The 25,754-nt window shown below is 39.6% G+C and overlaps 1 protein-coding gene across 1 annotated transcript in view; it reads left to right on the top strand.

Annotated features, from left to right (window-relative positions):
* Positions 1-19,412: 19,412 nt before the first annotated feature.
* The window catches only part of TEX11 (testis expressed 11), a 338,390-nt gene continuing 332,048 nt past the window's right edge, over positions 19,413-25,754 (top strand). The window contains exons 1-3 of the mRNA XM_065900178.1: positions 19,413-19,419; positions 19,827-19,853; positions 23,436-23,557. Coding sequence (XP_065756250.1) covers positions 19,413-19,419; positions 19,827-19,853; positions 23,436-23,557 — 156 coding nt within the window. The remainder of the gene's footprint in view (positions 19,420-19,826; positions 19,854-23,435; positions 23,558-25,754) is intronic.

Genomic DNA, 25,754 nt, shown 5'->3' with positions numbered 1-25,754 from the left:
TTTTCATTTACAAAATGTTGGTTATGACTCACTAAATTTATTTCTTGAGCACTAGTGGGTGAGGCTCTAGGGCAGTGCTGTACAGTTGAAACACAGTGCAAACATAAATAATTTTATATTTCCTAGTACCACATTAAAAAAGGTTAAACAGATGAAATTAATTTTAACAATACAGATTATTTAGCTCAGTATATCCAAAATGTTATCATACTAACATGTAATTGATATAAAAATTATTAATGATACTTACATTCTTTTTTTTTCTGTACAAAGTCTTTGAAGTTTGGTATGTATTTTATAGTTAAAGCATATCTCATTTTGGACTTGCCACATTTCAAGCGCTCAATAGTCACATGTGGCTAGTGGCTGCTCTATAGTGGCAGTGCTATTCTCGGGTGTACATTAAGAAGTTTTACTGCTGGGTCAAAAGCTACAAGCATGTTTAACTTAACAAATATTACCAAATTGCTGTCCACAGTAGTTTTAACAATTTATACTCCCTCTTCTTTTCTCTTTCCCTATATTATTGCTAATATTTGGTATTGCCAGACTTTAGAAATTATTCATGAGTGAAGGGTTTTTAAAATTAATTAATTAATTAGTTTTGGCTGCATTGGGTCTTCATTGCTGCGCGCAGGCTTTCTCTAGTTGCGGCGAGTGGGGGCTGCTCTTTGTTGTGGTGTGAAGGCTTCTTATTGTGGTGGCTTCTCTTGTTGCGGAGCATGGGCTCTAGGTGTGCGGGCTTCAGTAGTTGTGGCACGTGGGCTCAGTAGTTGTGGCTTCCAGGCTCTAGAGCGCAAGCTCAGTAGTTGTGGTGCAAGGGCTTCTTACCGCGGTGGCTTCTCTTGTTGCGGAGCACGGGCTCTAGGTGCGCGGGCTTCAGTAGCTGTGGTACGCGGGCTCTAGAGCGCAGGCTCAATAGTTGCGGTGTGCGGGCTTAGTTGCTCTGTGGCATGTGGGATCTTCCCGGACCAGGGATTGAACCCGCGTCCCCTGCATTGGCAGGCGGATGCTTAACCACTGCGCCACCAAGGAAGTCTGGTGGTGTTGTTTTTAATTAACATTTTATTCTGGGGTAATGTTAGATTTACAGAATAGTTACAGAGATAGTGCAGAGAGTTCCCAGACACCTATCAGCCAGTTCTGTTTTCTCTCACATTATCATCTTACATGGGTGTTTTAATTTTCATTTCTCTGTCAACTAGTGAACTTGGATATATTTTCATAAATTTATGGACCATTTGAGTTTTCTTTTCTGTGTACACAGCCTTTTCAGTCAGATTTTGTAAAAATGGACCACAAAGGGCCATGTGATGGCTTAGCTTATTTTCTTCTCAGGGAGAATTGACATAACATCCCTCTTTTTGTACCACCAATTCCAATCAATTTCAAAGCCAAAAAGGAATACAAATTGGTCTGTTATACTCACTGGGTCTAAATAATTATAACTCCTTTCCTGCATGTCAGCTCTTCAACTATTTGAAGGTAGTTATGTCCCCTGGGAAGTCTCTTCTTCAGATTCAGCATTTTTAGTTCTTTCAGTCATTTCTCATATTACATGGTTTCTAGTCCTCTCATCATTTTGTGTGCTGTCCTCTGAACATGCTCTGTTCCTTTCATGTTATTCCTTAAAGTATGGTACCCAGAACAGAACACAGTTCTCTAGGTTCGATATGATCAGCTCAAAATAATCTTTCTCTTTAGATTTAAGAATGATCATTATTGTCTTTAGATACCGATATAGCTAAGATTGATTTTTTTTTTTTCTTTTTTTGGGTGGTGGCAGTCACACCACACTAATGACTCATTTTGAGCTTTTGGTCTCCAGAAGACGCTCAGTCTTTTTTTTTTTTTTTTCCGGTACGTGGGCCTCTCACTGTTGTGGCCTCTCCCATTGCGGACCACAGGCTCCGGATGCGCAGGCTCAGCGGCCATGGCTCACGGGCCCAGCTGCTCTGCGGCATGTGGGATCTTCTCAGACTGGGGCACGAACCCGTGTCCCCTGCATCGGCAGGCGGACTCTCAACCACTGTGCCACCAGGGAAGCCCCCTCAGTCTTTTTTTAATACATGCTTCTATTAAGCTGCATCTTGCCTGTCATATATTGGTGCAGTTAGTTTTGGAGACATAAGTGCAGGGCTTTAATTTTTTCTTACATTAATGTCATTGCTATAACTGGAGATTTAATTTTTGTTCCTGATTATATCTTCTGTCTTATTTGTTATCTGTTTCTCTTTCAACTTCTTCATCCAAATCATAGATAAATTTGTTAAATAGGAGAGGGCCAAGGACAGAATGTTATGTCATTAAAAACTTCACTTCAGGGACTTCCCTGGTGGTCCAGTTGCTAAGACTGCGCTCCCAATGCAGGGGGGCCTGGGTTTGATCCCTGGTCAGGGAACTAGATACCACATGCTGCAACTAAGAGTTCTCATGATGCAACTAAAAATCCCGCATGCCACAAGTAAAGGTCCCGCATACCTCAACTAAAGATCCCGCATGCCACATTGAAGATCCCACATGCCACAACTAAGACCTGATGCAGCCAAATAAATAAATAAATATTAAAAAAATAAAAACTTCAGGTTGACGTCAGTTCATTAAGCAGCAAGCTCTGAGTATGCTTTTTAAAAAAATTTGTTTATTTTAAAATTAATTTTCATTGGAGTATAGTTGATTTACAATGTGTGTTTGTTTCTGCTGTACAGCAAAGTGAATCGGTTATACATATGTCCAGTCTTTTTTCGATTCTGTTGCCATATAGGTCAGTACAGAGTATTGAGTAGAGTTCCCTGTGCTATACAGTAGATTCTTAGTTATCTTTTTTTTTTTTTTTTTTTTTTTGCGGTACGCAGGCCTCTCACTGTTGTGGCCTCTCCCGTTGCGGAGCACAGGCTCCGGACGCGCAGGCTCAGGGGCCATGGCTCACGGACCTGGCCGCTCTGCAGCACATGGGGTCTTCCTGGACTGGGGCGTGAACCCGCGTCCCCTGCATCGGCAGGTGGACTCTCAACCACTGCGCCACCAGGGAAGCCCCCTAGTTATCTATTTTATATATAGTAGTGTGTGTATGTCAATCCCAATCTCCCAATTTATCCCTCCCCTCTCTTTCCCCCTTGGTAACCATAAGTTTGTTTTCTACATCTGTGACTCTATTTCTGTTTTATAGATAGGTTCATTTGTACCATTTTTTTTAGATTCCACATATAAGTGATATCACATGATATTTGTCTCTCTCTGTCTGAGATCTACTTCACTCAGTATGACAGTCTCTAGGTCCATCCATTTTGATGCAAATGGCATTATCTTGTTCTTTTTTATGGATGAGTAATATTTCATTGTATATATGTATACCACATCTTCTTTATCCATTCCTCTGTTGATGGACATTTAGGTTGCTTCCATGTCCCAGGTATTATAAATAGTGCTGTAGTGAACATTGGGGTACATGTATCTTTTCGAATTATGGTTTTCTCCCGGTATATGCCCAGGAGTGGGATTGCAGGATCATATGGTAGCTCTATTTTTGCTTTTTTAAAGGAACCTCCGTAGTGTTCTCCATAGTGGCTGCACCAATTTACATTCCCACCAACAGTGTAGGAGGAGGGTTCCCTTTTCTCCACACCCTCTCCAGCGTTTATCGTTTGTAGATTTTTTGATGGCCATTGTGACTGGTGTGAGGTGATAACTTGTAGTTTTGATTTGCATTTCTCTAATAATTAGTGATGTTACGCATCTTTTCATGTGTCTGTTGGCCATCTGTAGCCTTCTATGGAGAAACGTCTATTTAGGTCTTCTGCCCATTTTTTGATTGGGTTGTTTGTTTTTTTGATTCTGAGCTGCATGAACTGTTTGTATATTTTGGAGATTAATTCCTTGTTGGTTGCTTCTTTGCAAATATTTTCTCCCATTCTGTGGGTTGTCCTTTCGTATTGTTTATGGTTTCCTTTGCTGGACAAAAGCTTTTAAGTTTCATTAGGTCCCATTTGTTTATTTTTGTTTTTATTTTCATTACTCTAGGAGGTAGATCAAAAACGATCTTGCTGAGATTTATGTCAGAGTGTGTTCTGCCTGTTTTCCTCTAAGAGTTTTATAGTATCCGGTCTTATATTTAGGTCTTTAATCCATTTTGAATTTATTTTTGTGTGTGGTGTTAAAGAATGTTCTAATTTTATTTTTTTACATGGGGCTGTCCAGTTTTTCCAGCACCATTTATTGAAGATACTCTCTTTTCCCCATTGTGTATTCTTGCCTCCTTTGTCATAGATCAGTTGACTGTAGTTGCGTGGGTTTATCTCTGGGCTTTCTATCCTGTTCTATTGATCTATTTGTCTTTTTTTCTGCCAGTACCATACTGTTTTTTTTTTTTTGTGGTATGCGGGCCTCTCAGTTTTGTGGCCTCTCCTGTTGTGGAGCACATGCTCTGGACGTGCAGGCTCAGCAGCCATGGCTCACGGGCCTAGCCGCTCTGCGGCATGTGGGGTCTTCCCAGACTGGGGCACGAACCCGTGTCCCCTGCATCGGCAGGCGGACTCTCAACCACTGCACCACCAGGGAAGCCCCATACTGTTTTGATTATTGTAGCTGTGTAGTATAGTCTGAAGTCAGGGAGCCTGATTCCTCCAGCTCCATTATTCTTTCTCAAGATTGCTTCGCTATTCATGGTCTTTTGTGTTTCCATACAAATTGTAAAATTTTTTGTTCTAGTCATGTGAAAAATGCCATTGGTAATTTGATAGGGTTTGCATGGAATCTGTAGATTGCTTTGGGTAGTATAGTCATTTTGATAATATTGATTCTTCCCTTCCAAGAATATGGTATAGCTCTCCATCTGCTTGTGTCATCTTTGATTTCTTTCATCAGTATCTTACAGTTTTCTGAGTACAGGTCTTTTGCCTCCTTTGGTAGGTTTATTTCTAGTTATTTTTTTTCTTTTTAATGCGATGGTAAATGGGATTGTTTCCTTAACTTCTCTTTTTGATCTTTCATTGTTAGTGTATAGGAATGCAAGAGATTTCTGTGTATTATTTTTATATCCTGCAACTTTACCAAATTCATTGATGAGCTCTAGTCCTCTGAGTATGCTTATTCCACCTGCCTGATTTGCTCTAGTATTCTGAGAATGCCTATTCAACCTGCCAGACAAAGCCTGGCAACTGTCTTGTTCTATACTTGGCTTTATCTCTAGATTTAGAATTTTCGTTCATCTCTTTGAAGGGTTCTTGGGGCTCTCTGTACGTGAACGTCTGTTACCAACACCTATTCAAAGTTTTCTCCCAGCTTTATTGAGATATAATTGACATATAATATTGTATAAGTTTAAGGTGTATGGCATAGTGATTTTTATATATGTATGTACTGCAAAGTGATTATGGAAATAATGTTAGTTAAGACATTTGTCACCTCACATAGTTACAGTTTTGGGGAGGGATGAGGGAAATGGGTGAGGGTGGTGAAAGTGGACGAACCTCCTGTTCACCGTTGAGGCTGCCTTCTTGATGGTGAACAAAGTTTGATGCCACACTATGCTATCCTGCTCCTGACCTACAGCCTCCAGGGATTTCAGCTCTGTAGTACTTTTTCCTTCTTTCCCTCTCCTCAACTTCCTCTTTCCTTTTCCTTTTCTTTTCTTATTCTTTCTTTCTTAGAAATTAACTTTATTGAGATATACTTTACATACAATAAAATTCACACACTTTAAAAAACAGTTATTTATTGTTTGGCTGCATCAGGTCTTCGTTGCTGCGTGCGGGCTTCCTCTAGTTGTGGCTAGTGGGGGCTACTCTTCATTGCAGTGTGCGGGCTTCTCATTTTGGTGGCTTCTCTTGTTGTAGAGCATGGGATCTAGGCATATGGGCTTCAGTAGTTGCAGCACGCAGGCTCCGTAGTTGCAGCACATGGGTCCTAGAGCACGCAGGCTTCAGTAGTTGTGCGTGGGCTCCGTAGTTGTGGCTTGCGGGCTCTAGAGCAGAGGCTCAGTAGTTGTGGCACACAGGCTTAGTTGCTCCACGGCATGTGGGATCTTCCTGGACAAGGGATCGAACTTGTGTCCCCTGCATTGGCAGGCGGATTCTTAACCACTGTGTCACCAGGGAAGTCCAAAATTCACACACTTTAAGTGTATAGGTTGATGCTTTTTTGGTGTGTGTGTGTGTGTGTGTGTGTGTGTGTGTGTGGGCAAATGTAACCTGCATAACCACCGTTACAATCAAGAAATAGAACATTTTCATCTTAGAGAATTCTATCATACCCCTTTGCTGTCAATCTACCCACAACCCTCTACCCCAGTCAACCACTGTTCTGATTTCTGTCACTGCAGATTAGTTTATAAATGAAATCATTCAGTATATACTCTTTTTTCCTATGGTGTCCTTTTCTTTTTTTTTGCAGTACACGGGCCTCTCACTCTTGTGGCCTTTCTGGTTGCGGAGCACAGGCTCTGTGGCCATGGCTCATGGGCCTAGCCGCTCTGCGGCAGGTGGGATCTTCCCGGACTGGGGCATGAACCTGTGTCCCCTGCATCAGCAGGCGGACTCTTAACCACTCTGCCACCAGGGAAGCCCCCCTGTGGTGTCTTTCACTAAGCATAATCGTTTTGAGAGTCATCCATATTGTTTCATATATAAATAGTTAATTCTTTTTTATTGTTTAGTAGCATTCCACTGAATGACTAGATCACAGTTTGTTTATTCATCAGTTGGTGGACATTTTTGACTATCATGACTAAAGTTGCTATGAATATTCATGTATAAGTTTTAAGTGATTTAGGTTTTCATTTCTCTTGGGGAGACTATCTAGGAATGGATTTGCTGAGATGTAAAGTGCTTTTGTAACCAGGTTTTACAGATTATTTCCTTTTTGGAGGACAGGTTTTGAAAGGCCCAAATTCTTAATTTAAGAAACAGTAGCATCTGGGCTGGGGGTGTTTCCTAAAACTGTCCTGCTTGATTCATAAAGAAAAAGTTCCTCATCTTGACAAGCACCAGGACCATACAAAATAGAAGGTGACTTAACATGGGAATAGCAAAAAGTTGAGTGTTGTTGAATAGTAGTACCAAGATAATTCAGGCCAGTTTTCCACCTCAACATGAGCGTTATTTCTTCTCAAAGAATGGCAACTATTTATCAAGCTTTGGAACTCCCTTTCCTGTTGTTAATTTGAAGACAATTCTCCTTTTTCTAGATTTCTAACATCTTTGTATTTGCTCTAATAGAAATATCCTTATGGTCTATTAAAATAACCAAGTTTTGGGGCTTCCCTGGTGGTGCAGTGGTTGAGAGTCCGCCTGCCGATGCAGGGGACATGGGTTCGTGCCCTGGTCCAGGAGGATCCCACATGCCGCGGAGCGGCTGGGCCCGTGAGCCATGGCCTTTGGGCCTGCGCGTCCGGAGCCTGTGCCCCGCAATGGGAGAGGCCAAAGCAGTGAGAGGCCCATGTACTGCAAAAAAAAAAAAAAAAAAATCCAAGTTTTTACTTTCTTTTTTCTGTTAAATCTGTGACAACTGTTAAGGAAGTAGGTATTAACAGTTTGTATCATTAAATCTTCAGAAGCCAATGACAGTATATACTTTAGACCAGCCCTGTACAATAGAAATATAATGTGAGCTACAGTGTAATTTAAAAATTTCTAGTAGCCACATTTAAAAAGCAGAGAGAAACAGGTACAATTATTTTAAATAATAATAGTAATAATAATTTTGATACTCTGTTTATAGCCCTACATATCCAAAATATTATTTCAACATGTAATCAATATAGAAAATCACTGAGATATTTTACATTTTTTATACTAAATCTTTGAAATCTGGTGTGTACTTTACAATTATAGCCCATCTCAATTTGGACTAACTACATTTCAGGTGCTCAGTAGTCACATGTGACTGCCATGTTAGACTGCAGGTCTAGACTGAAAAGTTTAGTAGGAAAACTCACTCAAGATAATTGACTTTCATTGAATCTCAAAGGACTTTATTCATTTGAAAGCCTCCCTCAACAATTTTTTCCCATTCCTTTAAATGCCACAGTGGGATCCTCAGATTAGGAGTGATGGAATTATTAGGAAGTGTCCCAAGAGTGTGCCATGTAGCTCAGAGTCATAAGCACAGCGTCTGTTTGGCCTGTGCAGAAATCTTGTTGATATACTTGTTGGAGCCATCTGGTATGCACATATTAGGTAGAAATAATATAGTTTATGAAATAAAGAGACAGTGTTAACTAACAAAATGGAACTTTGTTAGTATACCATACAGTGTGTTTCAAGCTCTGGCCCCTACATACCTTTCTAATGGTATTTCCTGTAATCTTCCTTTACCCTTTTTTCCAGCCATACATAACTACTTATGGTTATTTGAACCCATTGTGCTTTCCACACCTCCATGTTTTTCCTTATGTTTGGTATGTTGCCTGGCAAACTCTTAAGTGATCCATCAAGACCCACCTCAAATAGCACTCAGTGAAGCCTATTCTGCCATCCCTATATCCCAACTCTCAAACGGGTAGTTACTTAATTCTTCCTTTATATTTCTGTAGTGTCTTACACTCACAGCACTTATTATATTGTAAGTTTTCTCATTTTAATTTCTGTTAATATTGTGTGATCTGCTTGATGGTATAGACTGTTTCACTCATCTTTGTATTCCTGGTAAGTAAGATCCCTAGTATCTGCCTGATACCAAGCATTCAATAAATGTTTGTTGTATTAACTTTTACAAGGAGAAATATAGACACCAGCCAAAGCAGAAAGTACAGTTGTGGATTTTGTTCATGCTGTACTACTAATAGCTTTGATCTTGGGCAAGTTAATGAACTTCCCTGTAGCTTATTTTAATTAATTGTAAAATTAGAGTGGGTTAGTAGAATTTTAAGGTGACTTACAGCTCTAAAAAGTTGATTGATTGATACATGTGTATACCATACATCTTGTGTGGAAATGTGTGTAAGCTCCTCAAGGGAGGGAACTGTGTCTTGTTTACATTATTCTTGGTGCTTAGCAAAATACTTGATTATCACTAAATGTTTATTGAATTAATGAATGAAATAACTCTTGTCTCTTTCATTCATATTGCCCACAAGGATAGTAACACTGTCACCAGGAATGATGCTATATATTTCTGATGATGATTTGGAAATGCACATGGGCTCAGATAAAACTTTCCTGTGTTATTCTATCACCATCAAAAGCAGTTCATAAGATGCTTAATTGTTTATGACATTTTGCTTAGCAATCCTCTAAATAACTAGTGCATTCTGTTAGGAATGGAAAGGCTGAAGATATCTTGTGTGGAAAATTAGCCGTCATGCATTTGGTTTCATTAAATATTTGATGTCTTTTGCAAGCAAGTTTTATGTGTATTATGTGTAGTTTACAATAGTATAGAGATAAGAAATCACAAAGACAGTTGAATCAACTTGGGTTTCTTTCTTCCTTCAAAGACCTCTTTGGTGAGAGTTGCAATAATGTACTCAGCTAATCCACTTCAGCCTTCCAACTGTGTTGTTATAGTCTACTTATTGCATTCCCAACGTTTCCATGTATGTTTTTGGTCTGATTTAGATGTGAATCTACTGGGAAGGTGTCTTGGATAAGTCTGTCTTCAGTGCCTAGTGCATTGTTAACACTCAGTAAACAAGTTAATTAAGTTGTTAAATAGACAGAAGTAACCTTTGGTAACCATGGTAACTAAAACAAAGCAGATATTAGCTGAATAGAAGACTCAGTCAGGAGCAGTAGGGTTCAGCTACAATGGGTAAGATGATGTAATGAGAATAAAAGAGTAATACATACAGATACTTTGTAAATATATACAGATGCTTAGGGGTAGGATTGGATGAATTGGCAAATTGAGATTGGTTATTGACCTTGCATTTTTATAGGAGTGTGAAAGAAATAAAATACCAGATTCATTGCAACATTTATACAATGTGCATTTAGTTGAGAGGACTGAGTTGTGGCTTTTTTGAGATATTCCTCCTACTGCTATGGTTTGTTCAATGTAAGTATAATTCTACCCTTTAGTCTTTAAAGTTTAGTACCCTGGATGTGACTGGATGTCTTTCCTCACCAGAATCAAGTTGGAAATTCCTTTTTGGTTAGCATGATATAGTCAGCTCTTGCCTTTTTACCTCCCGCCACCACCCAGCCAGTTGTCCTCCAAAATTTTACATAGCTTTATCTCCTAATGAGCCCAGGCCTAGGTTTGTTTCAGTCCCTGAGCCAGTTCTGTACAGGGCAAGAAAGAATAACAGTATTATGTTGTAGGGAAGAGACTGGTTTGGAATGAAGTCATACTGGCCATCAGATTTGAGATTTAACATGCTAGGGGCATACTGTAGGCACCTGTTGAGCTTTAGAACTGTATCTGTACTGACTGTCATGATTTTCATGGAGCTAGCCTGCTCTGTATCCTTTCCTAGTTGCTCTCCAGGACCAAGATGCTGCTCAGAACTACAATACACTGCTGTGAATAATTCTCTTGGAACTATGGTTCATGCAGTTTCATCTGACTTGTGCATTATGATTCGCTGCTTGGATTCACTTGTGCCATACCCAGTTTGTCAGTTGGGTCCTCCTGGAACATTGTATATGAAAAATGATCGTCTCTCTGACCATTAGATAGAAAGTATGATTTACAGTGTGGTTTTGTCTGTCACTAAACCTGTTTGTCTTGAGTTTGCTTGAGTTTTTTTGCCATGCCCTTTTGATACTGTTTTGGACATTTTGACTGTCCTCATTAAAAGTAGCCTCTGCTGGAATAGTTTTTCTTAGCTTACAATCAGAATTATAGCTATTTTACGTTTGGTAGTGTATATATGTCCATGCCACTCTCTCACTTTGTCCCAGCTTACCCTTCCCTCTCCCAGTATCCTCAACACTCTGAATGGTGTTGGCTCATTTTTTCTCTTTCTACTGTTTTTTAGTTGTCTCAGAGTCCTGGCAAGTCAGTTCTTCCAGGCCTTTTCCAATAGGCCTAGTATAGTGGAAGGACAGGATTTCAAATTAGAAAGCCTGAGTTCAGCTCCTAGTTTGCTACTTCCTCTTTCTGTCACCTTTGAGAAGTCACTATACTTTGTTATATCTCAGTTCCTGCATCTTATAAAAGTATCTCCCTTACAGAGTAGATTGATGATTAAATGAGAATGCATGTGAAAAAGCTTTGAGACTGTAAAGCATTATGCAAATGTTAATTTTATTGTCATTTTTGGTTCTTTTCTCACTGAAGAAGTTGCAAGTAATCATTGTGATTTGGAGTAAAATCTTGAATTGACCCTGGCAAGTCTTTGAACTGCTTTGGCTTTTGAATGACTGGTTGAGTTGATGGAGGTCAATGGGAGAGACTTGGCAGGACTTTTGATAGATTTTTTTCCATGTTGTAACAGAAGCTCCCTTCCTCAAGGACAGGGAAGAAGTTTATTTTCTATTATACTGTACCTAGAATGCTGTCTACCTAATCAGAATTAATTGGTACAGATTAACGTGGCTGCCTCAATAGAGTGACTCCCCAGTTTTAACTAGGATGAATCTCATTTAAATTAAATACACTGGGGGCTTCCCTGGTGGCGCAGTGGTTGAGAGTCCACCTGCTAATGCAGGGGGTGCGCGTTCATGCCTCGGTCCGGGAGGATCCCACATGCCGCGGAGCGGCTGGGCCCGTGAGCCATGGTTGCTGAGCCTGCGCGTCCGGACCTTGTGCTCCACAACGGGAGAGGCCACAATAGTGAGAGACCCACGTATCGCAAAAAAAAAAAAAAAAAAAAAAATTGACTGCAATCATGTTGTAAATCATAGTTTATTTCAGTAGCCAGGAAGATAATTTAATCATTTTTTTCAAAATGTACAATATTGCCTGATGTAACCTTAATACAGAGTGTTGTTTTCACATCTCAGGAATAGACTGTATTTATAGAAGCTCTTTTCTGAGCTTCTCCCAGAAGCAAGTCTCTCCTTCATAGTGTAACTCTCAACCATTCAGCTATGTGATCTCTATTACTTACTCAGCTTTGCTGACTGCATTTTATCCTCAAGAACTGCAGTGCTCTCATTGCCTCAGCTGGTGTTAGTCAAGTTGCTCAACTGAATGACACTGAAAATATGTTTTGAAAGGACCAGAATTATTTTGACAAAGAATGAATTATATGAAATATTAAGAGAACATTCACAAATCAAAATTAACACCTTCACAGTCTCATATACTATGTCACTAGGACTTATAATTGGTATTCTAATAAAATATATTTGGATTTTTTTTAAAATGAAGTCAAATTAAAAAATTTATATTGGATTTTTTCTTTTCAAAAACATTTCAAGAAATCTGTTTTTAAAAGATATTTGGATTTTTAAAAACATCGTTTAAAAACTTTCCTAATTATTTTTTTAAATTGAGGTATATAATTCACGTACAACATTATATTAGTTTCAGGTGTACAACATAATGATTCAATATTCGTGTATATTACAAAATGATCAGCACAGTAAGTCTAGTTTAACATCCATCACCATACATAGTTAGAAAATATTTTTCTTGTGTTGATAACTTTTAATATTTACTCTTTTTTTTAAACTTTTTTATTAGAGTATAATTGCTTTACAAAGGTGTGTTAATTTCTGCTTTATAACAAAGTGAATCAGTTATACATATGCATATGTCCCCATATCTCTTCCCTCTTGCGTCTCCCTCCCTCCCACCCTCCCTATCCCACCCCTCTACGTGGTCACAAAGTGACGAGCTGATCTCCCTGTGCTATGGGGCTGCTTCCCACTAGCTAGCTGTTTTACGTTTGGTACTGTATATATGTCCATGTCACTCTTTCACTTTGTCCCAGCTTCCCCTTTCCCCTCCCTGTGTCCTCAAGTCCATTCTCTAATAGGTCTGCGTCTTTATTCCCGTCTTGCCCCTAGGTTCTTAATGACCAATTTTTTTTTTTTTAGATTCCATATATATGTGTGAGCATACGGTATTTGGTTTTCTCTTTCTGACTTACTTCACTCTGTATGACAGACTCTAGGTCCATCCACCTCATGACAAATAACTCAATTTCGTTTCTTTTTATGGCTGAGTAATATTCCATTGTATATATGTGCCACATCTTCTTTATCCATTCATCTGTTGATGGACACTTAGGTTGCTTCCATGTCCTATCTATTGTAAATAGAGCTGCAACGAACATTTTGGTACATGACTCTTTTTGAATTATGGTTTTCTCAGGGTATATGCCCAGTAGTGGGATTGCTGGGTCGTATGGTAGTTCTATTTTTAGTTTTTTAAGGGACCTCCATACTGTTCTCCATAGTGGTTGTATCAATTTACATTCCCACCAACAGTGCAAGAGGCATTCCTTTTCTCCAAACCCTCTCCAGCATTTATTGTTTGTAGATTTTTTGATGATGGCCATTCTGACTGGTGTGAGATGATATCTCATTGTAGTTTTGATTCACATTTCTCTAATGATTAATGATGTTGAGCATTCTTTCATGTGTTTGTTGGCAATCTGTATATCTTCTTTGGAGAAATATCCATTTAGGTCTTCTGCCCATTTTTGGATAGGATTGTTCGTTTTTTTTGATATTGAGCTGCATGAACTGCTTGTAAATTTTGGAGATTAATCCTTTGTCAGTTGCTTCATTTGCAAATAGTTTCTCCCATTCTTTTTCTTTTTATTGTTTTACAATGGCGTGTTAGTTTCTGCTTTATAACAAAGAGAATCAGTTATACATATACATATGTTCCCGTATGTCTTCCCTCTTGCGTCTCCCTCCCTCCCACCCTCCCTATCCCACCGCTCCAGGCGATCACAAAGCACCGAGCTGATCTCCCTGTGCTATGCTCCCTGTGCTATGCGGCTGCTTCCCACTAGCTATCTACCTTACGTTTGTTAGTGTATATATGTCCATGCCACTCTTTCACTTTGTCCTAGCTTCCCCTTCCCCCTCCCCATATCCTCAAGTCCATTCTCCAGTAGGTCTGTGTCTTTATTCCTGTCTTACTCCTAGGTTCTTCATGACATTTTTTTTCTTAAATTCCATATATATGTGTTAGCATATGGTATTTGTCTTTTTCTTTCTGACTTCACTCTGTATGACAGACTCTAGGTCTATCCACCTCATTACAAATAGCTCAATTTTGTTTCTTTTTATGGCTGAGTAATATTCCATTGTATATATGTGCCACATCTTCTTTATCCATTCATCCGATGATGGGCACTTAGGTTATTTCCATCTCCGGGCTATTGTAAATAGAGCTGCGATGAACATTTTGGTACGTGACTCTTTTTGAATTTTGGTTTTCTCAGGGTATATGCCCAGTAGTGGGATTGCTGGGTCATATGGTAGTTCTATTTGTAGATTTTTAAGGAACCTCCATACTGTTCTCCATAGTGGCTGAACCAATTCACATTCCCACCAGCAGTGCAAGAGTGTTCCCTTTTCTCCACACCCTCTCCAGCATTTATTGTTTCTAGATTTTTTTTTTTTTTTTTTTTGCGGTACATGGGCCTCTTACTGCTGTGGTCTCTCCAGACGCACAGGCTCAGCGGCCATGGCTCATGGGCCCAGCCGCTCCGCAGCATGTGGGATCTTCCCGGACCGGGGCACGAACCCACGTCCCCTGCATTAGCAGGCAGACTCTCAATCACTGCACCACCAGGGAAGCCCTCTAGATTTTTTGATGATGGCCATTCTGACTGGTGTGAGATGATATCTCATTGTAGTTTTGATTTGCATTTCTCTAATGATTAATGATGTTGAGCATTCTTTCATGTGTTTGTTGGCAGGCTGTATATCTTCTTTGGAGAAATGTGTATTTAGGTCTCTGCCCATTTTTGGATTGGGTTGTTTATTTTTTGTTATTGAACTGCATGAGCTGCTTGTAAATTTTGGAGACTAACGCTTTGTCAGTTGCTTCATTTGCAAGTATTTTCTCCCATTCTGAGTGTTGTCTTTTGGTCTTGTTTATGGTTTCCTTTGCTGTGCAAAAGCTTTGAAGTTTCATTAGGTCCCATTTGTTTATTTTTGTTTTTATTTCCATTTCTCTAGGAGGTGGGTCAAAAAGGATCTTGCTGTGATTTATGTCATAGAGTGTTCTGCCTATGTTTTCCTCTAAGAGTTTGATAGTGTCTGGCCTTACATTTAGGTCTTTAATCCATTTTGAGTTTATTTTTGTGTATTGTGTTAGGCAGTGTTCTAACTTCATTGTTTTATGTGTAGCTGTCCAGTTTTCCCAGCACCACTTATTGAAGAGGCTGTCTTTTCTCCATTGTATATTCTTGCCTCCTTTATCAAAGATAAGGTGACCATATGTGCTTGGGTTTATCTCCGGGCTTTCTATCCTGTTCCATTGATCTATAGTTCTGTTTTTGTGCCAGTACCATACTGTCTTGATTACTGTAGCTTTGTACTATAGTCTGAAGTCAGGGACCCTGATTCCTCCAGCTCTGTTTTTCTTTCTCAGGATTGCTTTTCGGGGTCTTTTGTGTTTCCATATGAATTGTGAGATTTTTTGTTCTAGTTCTGTGACAAATGCCAGTGGCAGTGTATTGGGATTGCATTGAATCTGTACATTGCTTTGGGTAGAATAGTCATTTTCACAATGTTGATTCTTCCAATCCAAGAACATGGTATACCTCTCCATCTATTAGTATCATCTTTAATTTCTTTCATCAGTGTCTTATAATTTTCTGCATACAGGTCTTTTGTCTCCTTAGGTAGGTTTATTCCTAGATATTTTATTCTTTTTGTTGCAGTGGTAAATGGGAGTGTTTTCTTTATTTCACTTTCAGATGTTTCATCATTAGTGTATAGGAATGCCAGAGATTTCTGTGCATTAATTTTGTATGCTGCTACTTTACCAAATTCATTGATTAGCTCTAGTAGTTTTCTGGTAGCATCTTTAGGATTCTCTATGTATAGTATTATGTCATTTGCAAACAGTGACAGCTTTACTTCTTTGCCGATTTGGATTCCTTTTATTTCTTTTTCTTCTCTGATTCCTGTGACTAAAACTTCCAAAACTGTGTTGAGTAAGAGTGGTGAGAATGGGCAACCTTGTCTTGTTCCTGATCTTAGTGGAAATGCTTTCAGTTTTTCACCGTTGAGGACGATGTTGGCTGTGGGTCTGTCATATATGGCCTTTATTATGTAGAGGAAAATTCCCTTTGTGCCTACTTACTGCAGGGTTTTTATCATAAATGGGTGTTGAATTTTGTCGAAAGCTTTCTCTGCATCTGTTGAGATGATCATATGGTTTTTCTCCTTCAGTTTGTTAATGTGGTGTATCACATTGATTGATATGCGTATATTGAAGAATCCTTGCATTCCTGGGATAAACCGCACTTGATCGTGGTGTATGATCCTTTTCATGTGCTGTTGGATTCTGTTTGCTAGTATTTTGTTGAGGATTTTTGCATCTATGTTCATCAGTGATATTGGCCTGTAGTTTTCTTTTTTTGTGACATCTTTGTCTGGTTTTGGTATCAGGGTGATGGTGGACTCGTAGAATGAACTTGGGAATGTTCCTCCCTCTGCTATATTTTGGGAAGAGTTTGAGAAGGATAGGTGTTAGCTCTTCTCTAAATGTTGCATAGAATTCTCCTGTGAAGCCATCTGGTCCTGGGCTTTTGTTTGTTGGAAGTTTTTAAATCATAGTCTCAATTTCAGTGCCTGTGATTGGTCTGTTCATATTTTCTATTTATTCCTGGTTCAGTCTTGGAAGATTGTGCATTTCTAAGAATTTGTCCATTTGTTCCAGGTTGTTCATTTTATTGGCATAGAGTTGCTTGTAGTAATCTCTCATGATCCTTTGTATTTCTGCCATGTCAGTTGTTACGTCTCCTTTTTCAATTGTAATTCTATTGATTTGAGTCGTCTTCCTTTTTTTCTTGATGAGTCTGGCTAATGGTTTATCAGTTTTGTTTACCTTCTCGAAGAACCAGCTTTTAGTTTTACTGATCTCTGCTATCGTTTCCTTCATTTCTTTTTCATTTATTTCTGATCTGATCTTTATGATTTCCTTCCTTCTGCTAAATTTGGGGTTTTTTTGTTCTCCTTTCTCTAATTGCTTTAGGTGTAAGGTTAGGTTGTTTATTTGAGATGTTTCTTGTTTCTTAAGGTAGGATTGTATTGCTATAAACTTCCCTCTTAGAACTGTTCTTGCTGCATCCCATAGGTTTTGGGTTGTCGTGTTTTCACTGTCATTTGTTTCTAGGTATTTCTTGATTTCCTCTTTGATTTCTTCAGTTATCTCTTGGTTATTAAGTAGTGTATTGTTTAGCCTCCATGTGTTTGTATTTTTTACAGATTTTTTCCTGTAATTGATATCTAGTCTCATAGCACTGTGGTCGGAAAAGATATTTGACACGATTTCAATTTTATTAAATTTACCGAGGCTTGATTTGTGGCCCGAGATATGATGTATCCTGGAGAATGTTCCATAAGCACTTGAGAAGAATGTGTATTCTGTTGTTTTTGGATGCCATGTCCTATAAATATCATTTAAGTCCATCTTGTTGAATGTATCATTTGAAGCTTGTGTTTCCTTGTTTATTTTCATTTTGGATGATCTGTGCATTGGTGAAAGTGGGGTGTTAAAGTCCCCTACTATGCTGGTGTTATTGTTGACTTGCCCTTTTATAGCTGTTAGTATTTGCCTTATATATTGAGGTTCTCCTTTGTTGGGTGCATAAATATTTACAATTGTTACATCTTCTTCTTGGATCGATCCCTTGATCATTATGTAGTGTCCGTCATTGTCTCGTAATAGTCTTTGTTTTAAAGTCTTATTTTGTCTGATATGAGAATTGCTACTCCAGTGTTCTTTTGATTTCCCTTTGCATGGAATATCTTTTTCCATCCCCTCACTTTCAGTCTGTATGTGTTCCTAGGTCTGAAGTGGGTCTTTTTATACAGCATATATACGGGTGTTGTTTTTGTATCCATTCAGCCAGTGTACGTCTTTTGGTGGGAGCATTTAATCCATTTACATTTAAGGTAATTATCGATAAGTATGTTCCTATTCCCATTTTCTTAATTGTTTGGGGTTTGTTATTGTAGGTCTTTTTCTTTTCGTGTGTTTCCTGCCTAGAGAAGTTCCTTTAGCATTTGTTGCAAAGCTGGTTTGGTGGTGCTGAATTCTCTTAGCTTTGGCTTGTCTGTAAAGGTATTAATTTCTCCATTAAATCTGAATGAGATCCTTGCTGGGCAGAGTAATCTTGGTTGTTGGTTTTTCTCCTTCATTACTTTAAATATGTTCTGCCCCTCCCTTATGGCTTGCAGAGTTTTTGTTGCAAGATCATCTGTCAAACTTATGGGGATTCCCTTGCATGTTATTTGTTGTTTTTCCCTTGCTGCTTTTAATATTTTTCTTTGTAATTAATTTTTGATAGTTTGATTAATATGTGTGTTGGCGTATTTCTCCTTGGATTTATCCTGTGTGGGACTCTCTGTGCTTCCTGGACTTGATTAACTATTTCCTTTCCCCTATTAGGGAAGTTTTCAGCTATAATCTCTTCAAATATTTTTTCAGTCCCTTTCTTTTTCTCTTCTTCTTTGGAACCCCTATAATTCGAATGTTGGTGCGTTTAATGTTGTCTCAGAGGTCTCTGAGACTGTCCTCAGTTCTTTTCAATCTTTTTTCTTTATTCTGCTCTGCAGTAGTTATTTCCACTATTTTATCTTCCAGGTCACTTATCCGTTCTTCTGTCTCAGTTATTCTGCTATTGATCCCATCTAGAGTATTTTTAATTTCATTTATTGTTTTGTTCATTGTTGCTTGTTTCATCTTTAGTTCTCCTAGGTCCTTGTTAAATGTTTCTTGGATTTTCTCTATTCTATTTCCAAGATTTTGGATCATCTTTACTATCATTATTCTGAATTGTTTTTCAGGTAGACTGCCTATTTCCTCTTCATTTGTTAGGTCTGGTGGGTTTTTATCTTGTTCCTTCATCTGCTGTGAGTTTTTCTGTCTTCTCATTTTGCTTATCTTACTGTATCTCCTTTTTGCAGGCTGCAGGTTTGTAGTTCCCATTGTTTTTGGTGTCTGTCCCCAGTGGCTAAAGTTGTTTCAGTGGGTTGTGACGGCTTCCTCGTGGAGGGGGCTAGTGCCTGTGTTCTAGTGGATGCGGCTGGATCTTGTCTTTCTGGTGGGCAGGTCCACATCTGGTGGTGTGCTTTGGGGTGTCTGTGGACTTATTATGATTTTAGGCAGCCTTTTTGCTAATGGGTGGTGTTGTGTTCCTGTCTTTTTAGTTGTTTGGCATAGGATGTCCAGCACTGTAGCTTGCTGGTCGTGGGGTGAAGCTGGGTGTTGGTGTTGAGATGGAGATCTGTTGGAGATTTTCGCCGTTTGATATTACGTGGAGCTGGGAGGTCTCTTGTGGACCAGTGTCCTGAACTTGGCTCTCCCACCTTAGAGGCACAGCCCTGATGCCTGGCTGGAGCACCAAGAGCCTGTCATTCACACGGCTCAGGATCAAAGGGAGAATAAAAAGAAAGAAAGGGGAAGATAAAATAAAGTTATTAAAATAAAAAATAATTAAAAATTTTTTTAAGTAATAAAAAAAGAGGAGGGAAGAAAGCAGAGAGCAACCAAAGCAAACCAAAAAAACAAATCCATCAATGATAACAAGTGCTAAATACTATACTAAAAACAACAACAGCAACAAAGAAAAATGGACAGACAGAACCCTAGGACAAATGGTAAAAGCAAAGCTATACAGAGAAAATCACACACAGAAGCACACACATACACACTCACAAAAAGAGAAAAAGGGAAAAAAATATATATCATTGCTTCCAAAGTCCACCTCATTAATTTAGGATGATTTGTTGTCTATTTAGGTATTTCACAGATGCAGGGTACATCAAGTTGATTGTGGAGATTTAATCCGCTGCTCCTGAGGCTGCTGGGAGAAATTTCCCTTTCTCTTCGTTAGCACAGCTCCTGGGCTTCAGCTTTGGAGTTGGACCCACCTCTCTGTGTAGGTTGCCTGAGGGCATCTCTTTTTCGCTCAGACAGGACGGGGTTAAAGGGACAGCTGATTCGGGTGCTCTGGATCACTCAGGCTGCGGGAGAGGGAGGGGTACGGAGTTTGGGGTGAGCCTGCGGAGGCAGAGCCAAGCATGACATTGCAGCAGCCTGAGGTGCGCCATGTGTTCTCCCTGGGGAAGTTGTCCCTGGATCCCGAAACCCTGGCAGTGGCGGGGTGCACAGGCTCCCGGGAGGGGCGGTGTGGATAGTGAACTGTGCTTGCACACAGGCTTCTTGGTGGCTGCAAGAGCAGCCTTAGCGTCTCATGCCCGTCTTTGGGGTCCGCGCTGATAGCCGCGGCTTGCGCCCGTCTCTGGAGCTCCTTTATGTGCACTCTGAACCCCTCTCCTTGCGCACCAGGAAACAAAGAGGCAAGAAAAAGTGTTTTACCTCTTTGGCAGCTCCAGACTCTTTCCTGGACTCCCTCCTGGCTACCTGTGGCATACTAGCCCCGTTCAGGCTGTGTTCACGCAGGCAACCCCAGTCCTCTCCCTGGGATCCGACCTTCGAAACCCGAGCCTCATCTCCCAGACCCTGCCCGCCCCGGCGGGTGAGCAGACAAGCCTCTCGGTCTGGTGAGTGCTGGTCGGCACCGATCCTCTGTGCAGGAATCTCTCCGCTTTGCCCTCTGCACCCCTGTTGCTGTGCTCTCCTCCGTGGCTCTGAAGCTTCCCCCCTCCACCACCCGCAGTGTCCGCCCGCGAAGGGGCTTCCTAGTGTGTGGAAACCTTTCCTCCTTCACAGCTCCCTCCCAGAGGTCCAGGTCCCACTCCTGTTCTTTTGTGTCTGTTTTTTCTTTTGCCATACCCAGGTAGGTGGGGAGTTTCTTGCCTTTTGAGAAGTCTGAGGTCTTCTGCCAGCCTTCAGTAGATGTTCTGTAGGAATTGTTCCACATGTAGATGTATTTCTGATGTATTTTTTGGGAGGAAGGTGATCTCCACGTCTTACTCCTCTGCCATCTTGAAACTTCTCCCAAGATTTACTCTTAACAGTTTTAAAATATACAGTATAGTAATAACTATTGTTGCCATGCTGTATATTACATCCCTATGACCTATTTATTTCATAACTGGAAGTTTGTACCTTTTGACTTCCTTTACCCATTTGGCCCCCCCTCCACTTCCTGCTTCTGACAACCACCAGTCTGTTTCCTGTATCTCTGAGCCTTTTTTTTTAAAAAATGATTCCACATGTAAGTGAGATCATACGGTATTTGTCTTTCTCTGTGTGACTTATTTCACTTAGTATAATGCCTGTAAGGTCCATACCTGTTGCAGATGGCAAGATTTCATTCTTTTTTATGGCTGAAGAACATTTTATTGTACATATTTAGCACATTTTTTTAATCCATTCATCGATGGAGACTTAGGTTCTTTCCACATCTTGGCTATTGTAAATAATGCTGCAATGAACATGGGGTTGCACAGGTCTTTTCAGGCTAGTGTTTTCATTTTCTTCAGATAAATACCCAGAAGTGGAATTGCTGGATCACATGGTAGTCCTATTTTTAATTTTTTGAGGAACCTGCCTACTCTTTTCCATAGTGGCTGCACCAATTTACATTTCCACGAACAGTGTTGAGGGTTCCCTTTTCTCCACATCCCCACCAACACTTGTTATTGCTTGTCTTTTTATGAGGGCCATGCTAACAGGTGTGAGGTGGTATCTCATTATGGTTTTGATTTGCATTTCCTTGATGATTAATGATGTCGAACATCTTTTTTTTCATGTACCTGTTGGCCTTCACTGTGTTTTCTTTGGAAAAGGGTCTATTCAGGCATTTTTAAATTGGATTTTCTTTTGCTATTAAGTTGTATGATTTCTTTATATATTTTGGATATTAAGCCCTTATCAGGTATATGATTTGCAAATATTTTCTCCCATTCTAAACTTTTCTAGTTCTGTTATCAATATTTTGAGCAAGGACTATAATATATATATTTCTCAGCCTAATGCTTACCTAATCTTAGATGAATCAAGATATTTAATATTAGTCCTTCTGTTAACCAATTTATGGGAGTAAGGAAGCTAGAGGTTTTTCTTTTCATATGTTATCATTACTTGAGGCATATGAAATATGTATGGTATATTTTCCCTAATATCTTTGATCATGCAGTGGGTACTAAAGAGTCTATGAGCTTTAAAAATGTTTGAGTGTATTTGAAAATAAGTTTCTTTGTGAAGTCTCTATGTGAATCTGTTTTCTGATATTTAACTGAAAAGGTTTCTTTTTAAAAAAATATTTATTTATTTACTTATTTATTTTTGGCTGTGTTGGGTCTTTGTTGCTGCTCGCGGGCTTTCTCTAGTTGTGCTGAGTGGGGGCTACTTTTTGTTGTGGTGTGCGGGTTTCTCATTGTGGTGACTTCTCTTGTTGCAGAGCATGGGCTCTAGGCACGCGGGCTCAGTAGTTGTGGCTTACAGGCTCTGGAGTGCAGGCTCAGTAGTTGAGGCGCACGGGCTTATTTGCTTCTGTAGAATGTTGGATCTTCCTGGACCAGGGCTCGAACCCGTACCTCCTGCATTGTTAGGCAGATTCTTAACTACTGTGCCACCAGCAAAGTCCTGAAGATTTTTCAGTTAGCAGATTTATTGTTCGTTGTAGCAGGTTAAAAACCTGTTTATTGTAGCAGATTAAAAACCTTCCAGAAGGCGCTCTTATGGTATTGTTATGAATATTAACAACATTCTTTTTAGTTAATGCTCAGAAATGTTGCAAGAAATTAGAGACATGTAGGTTATGGAGACCTCTGTTACACGAGTTTGGAAAAACCTCAATTTTGATAATATGAAAGGCATCAATTATGGTTCTACATCATGTTTGGGTTTTAAGGAATTCTATGGCCTAATAAGATTCAGCTATATCGGGTCTGGAGCTCAAGACCGTTTAGAAAATGGTGACATCATTTGTACAGATTCAATGACTGGTTAATGTTGTTGCTAATTGAGCATGTCATTTTTTTCTCTCAAAGTAAGGTCAAGACTTCAGCGTATATTTGTCTAATGCTTTAAAGTATTAATAAGTATTTTAGTTTTACAGGGCATGTATCTAAGTCTCCCTTCAGAATTTCTACATTTTGTAATTTTGAAGACACTGTTAATTTCTCTTCTGTAGTTTTAAGATGACCTATAATAACATGACTATTTGTGAAGTCAATGCATTTTACTTTGAGAATGAGTAATGATGATTAAGTTATAAACAGGTGACTCCCAGGAAATACAAATGTTATTTGAAAATTATACTTTGCCTTTAGCTAGAATAAACTTTATCTCCAGTTTGGTTTTACTCTAAGGAGTATTGAAGTTTCTCCATGCTGTATTCATTTGACAAAAGGTCTAGGAACAGATTTCAGAATGATTTTCTACTTTCAGCCAATGGTGATAGTTCACAGCACTTTTATCATTTATTGTTATTTCAGAAATGGTTGAAAACCTGATTATAAGAGACGGCTCACCTGTGATGCCTGAGACAATTGATAGACTCTTCGCGGACATAGCAAATATCAACAGGGAGTCTATGGCTGAAATGCAGGACTCTCAGGTTGGTATTTTGTTTATAAGTTTTGATGATTTTGTTTATAAGTTTTGATGATTCACTGTTTAAATTAATGTATAAGTAAAAAAATAGACTTCATGATTAACATGAAATCTAAATACATGGAAATCAAGCCTAATGGCACATTTAGGGAAAATAGTGTTTTAGAAACCAATGGAAAAATATGCCTCAAATTTAATATGTACTATTTAATCTGTCTAGGCTTCAGTTTTCTCATCTGTTAAAAGGAGCATAATAAAACCCACCTCCCAGTGTTGTTGTGAATAGTAAACAAAATAACATATTTAAGGTCCTGGGTGCATAGCAGTTAGTCACTTAATAATAGTTCTTGGGCTTCTCTGGTGGCGCAGTGGTTAAGAATATGCCTGCCAACGCAGGGGACGTGGGTTCGAGCCCTGGTCCTGGAAGATCCCACATGCCACGGAGCAACTAAGCCCGTGTGCCACAATAAGATAAGCCACTATGATGAGAAGCCTGCACACCACAACGAAGAGTAGCCCCTGCTCGTTGCAACTAGAGAAAGCCTGCGCACAGCAGTGAAGACCCAACACAGCCAATAAATAAAATAAATACATAAAAAAAAAAATAATAGTTCTCTTTTCCTTCCTTCTTCAGCAAAGTAAGAAACTACGTGGTACTTGGTAGTGGGGAACTCAGTTGAATATAAGGCTTCAGTGGTGCTTTTTTGGGTTTTTTTTCCTAGTGTTTAATTGGAGGTCTGTCACTTAATTTAGAAATTGCCTTGAGGTTCTGAAATACTTTTGGGAATGTTTACCTTGGGCAGATCCTTCCATTTTGGTGATTGCACACATGGAAAGGTGAGAATAAAGTTTGTTGTAAATACGTCTCATATATATATATAACTTTATAACTTTATATATAATTCATATGCCATATAATTTCCCCATTTCAATTGTACAATTCAGTGATTTTTAGTATTTCACAGAGTTGCGCACCCATCAGCACAGTTAACTTTAGAACATTTTCATCACCTCCAAAAGAAACCTTGCACCCATTCACAGACACTCTCCATTTCCTCTTCTCTCCTCCAGCTCTAGGCAACCTCTAATCTACTTTCCATCTCTGTGGATTTGCCTATCCTGGACATGTTATATAAATGGAATCATACAGTATGTGGTCTTTTGGGACTGACTTCTGTCACTTAGCATAATGTTTTCAAGGTTCTTCCATGTTGTAGCATGTATCTGTACTTAATTACTTTTATTTTTAATTCTAATTTCCATTTGAAAGCTTGAGTTTTATTTATTGATTGATTGGCTGCGTTGGGTCTTCATTGATGAGCGTGGGCTTTCTCTAGTTGTGGTGAGCGGGGGGCTACTCTTTGTTGCGGTGTGAAGGCTTCTCGTTGCGGTGACTTCTCTAGTTGTAAAGCACGGGTTCTAGGCACGCGGGCTTCAGTAGTTGTGGCTCGTGGGCTGTAGAGCACAGGCTTAGTAGTTGTGGTGCATGGGATTAGTTGCTCTGCGGCATGTAGGATCTTCCCAGAGCAGGGCTCGAACCCATGTCCCCTGCATTGGCAGGCAGATTCTTAACCACTGCGCCACCAGGGAAGTCCCATGTACTTCATTACCTTTTATGGCTGATAATATTCCATTCTTCGGATATATCATGTTTTGTATATCCATTCATCTGTTGATGAACGTTTGGGTTGTTTACACCTTTTGGCTAGTATGAATGATGCTGCTATGAACATTCATGTACAGGTTTTTATGTTTTTATTTCTCTTAGGTATATACCTAGGAGTGACATTGCTGGTCATATGGTAACTCTGTTTAAATTTTTTTTTTTTTTTTTTTTTTTTTTTTGCCGTACGCGGGCCTGTCACTGTTGTGGCCTCGCCCGTTGCGGAGCACAGGCTCTGGACGCGCAGGCTCAGCGGCCATGGCTCACGGGCCTACCCGCTCCGTGGGCATGTGGGATCTTCCCGGACTGGGGCACGAACCCGTGTCCCCTTCATTGGCAGGCGGCCTCTCAACCACTGCGCCACCAGGGAAGCCCTGTTTAAATTTTGAGGAACTGCCAGATTGTTTTCCAAAGTGACTGTATCATTTTACATTCCCACCGGCAGCATATCAGATTGGGTCAAAAATTGACCCAGTTTTTCCACATCATCACCAATACTTATTATTAGCTTTTTGATTATAGCCATCCTAGTGAGTGT

The sequence above is a fragment of the Phocoena phocoena genome, chromosome X (genome assembly GCF_963924675.1).
Source record: "Phocoena phocoena chromosome X, mPhoPho1.1, whole genome shotgun sequence".
NCBI classification, from domain to species: Eukaryota; Metazoa; Chordata; class Mammalia; order Artiodactyla; family Phocoenidae; genus Phocoena; species Phocoena phocoena.
Note: the sequence above shows the minus strand (reverse complement) of the source record. Positions and strands in the feature narration are given on the sequence as shown.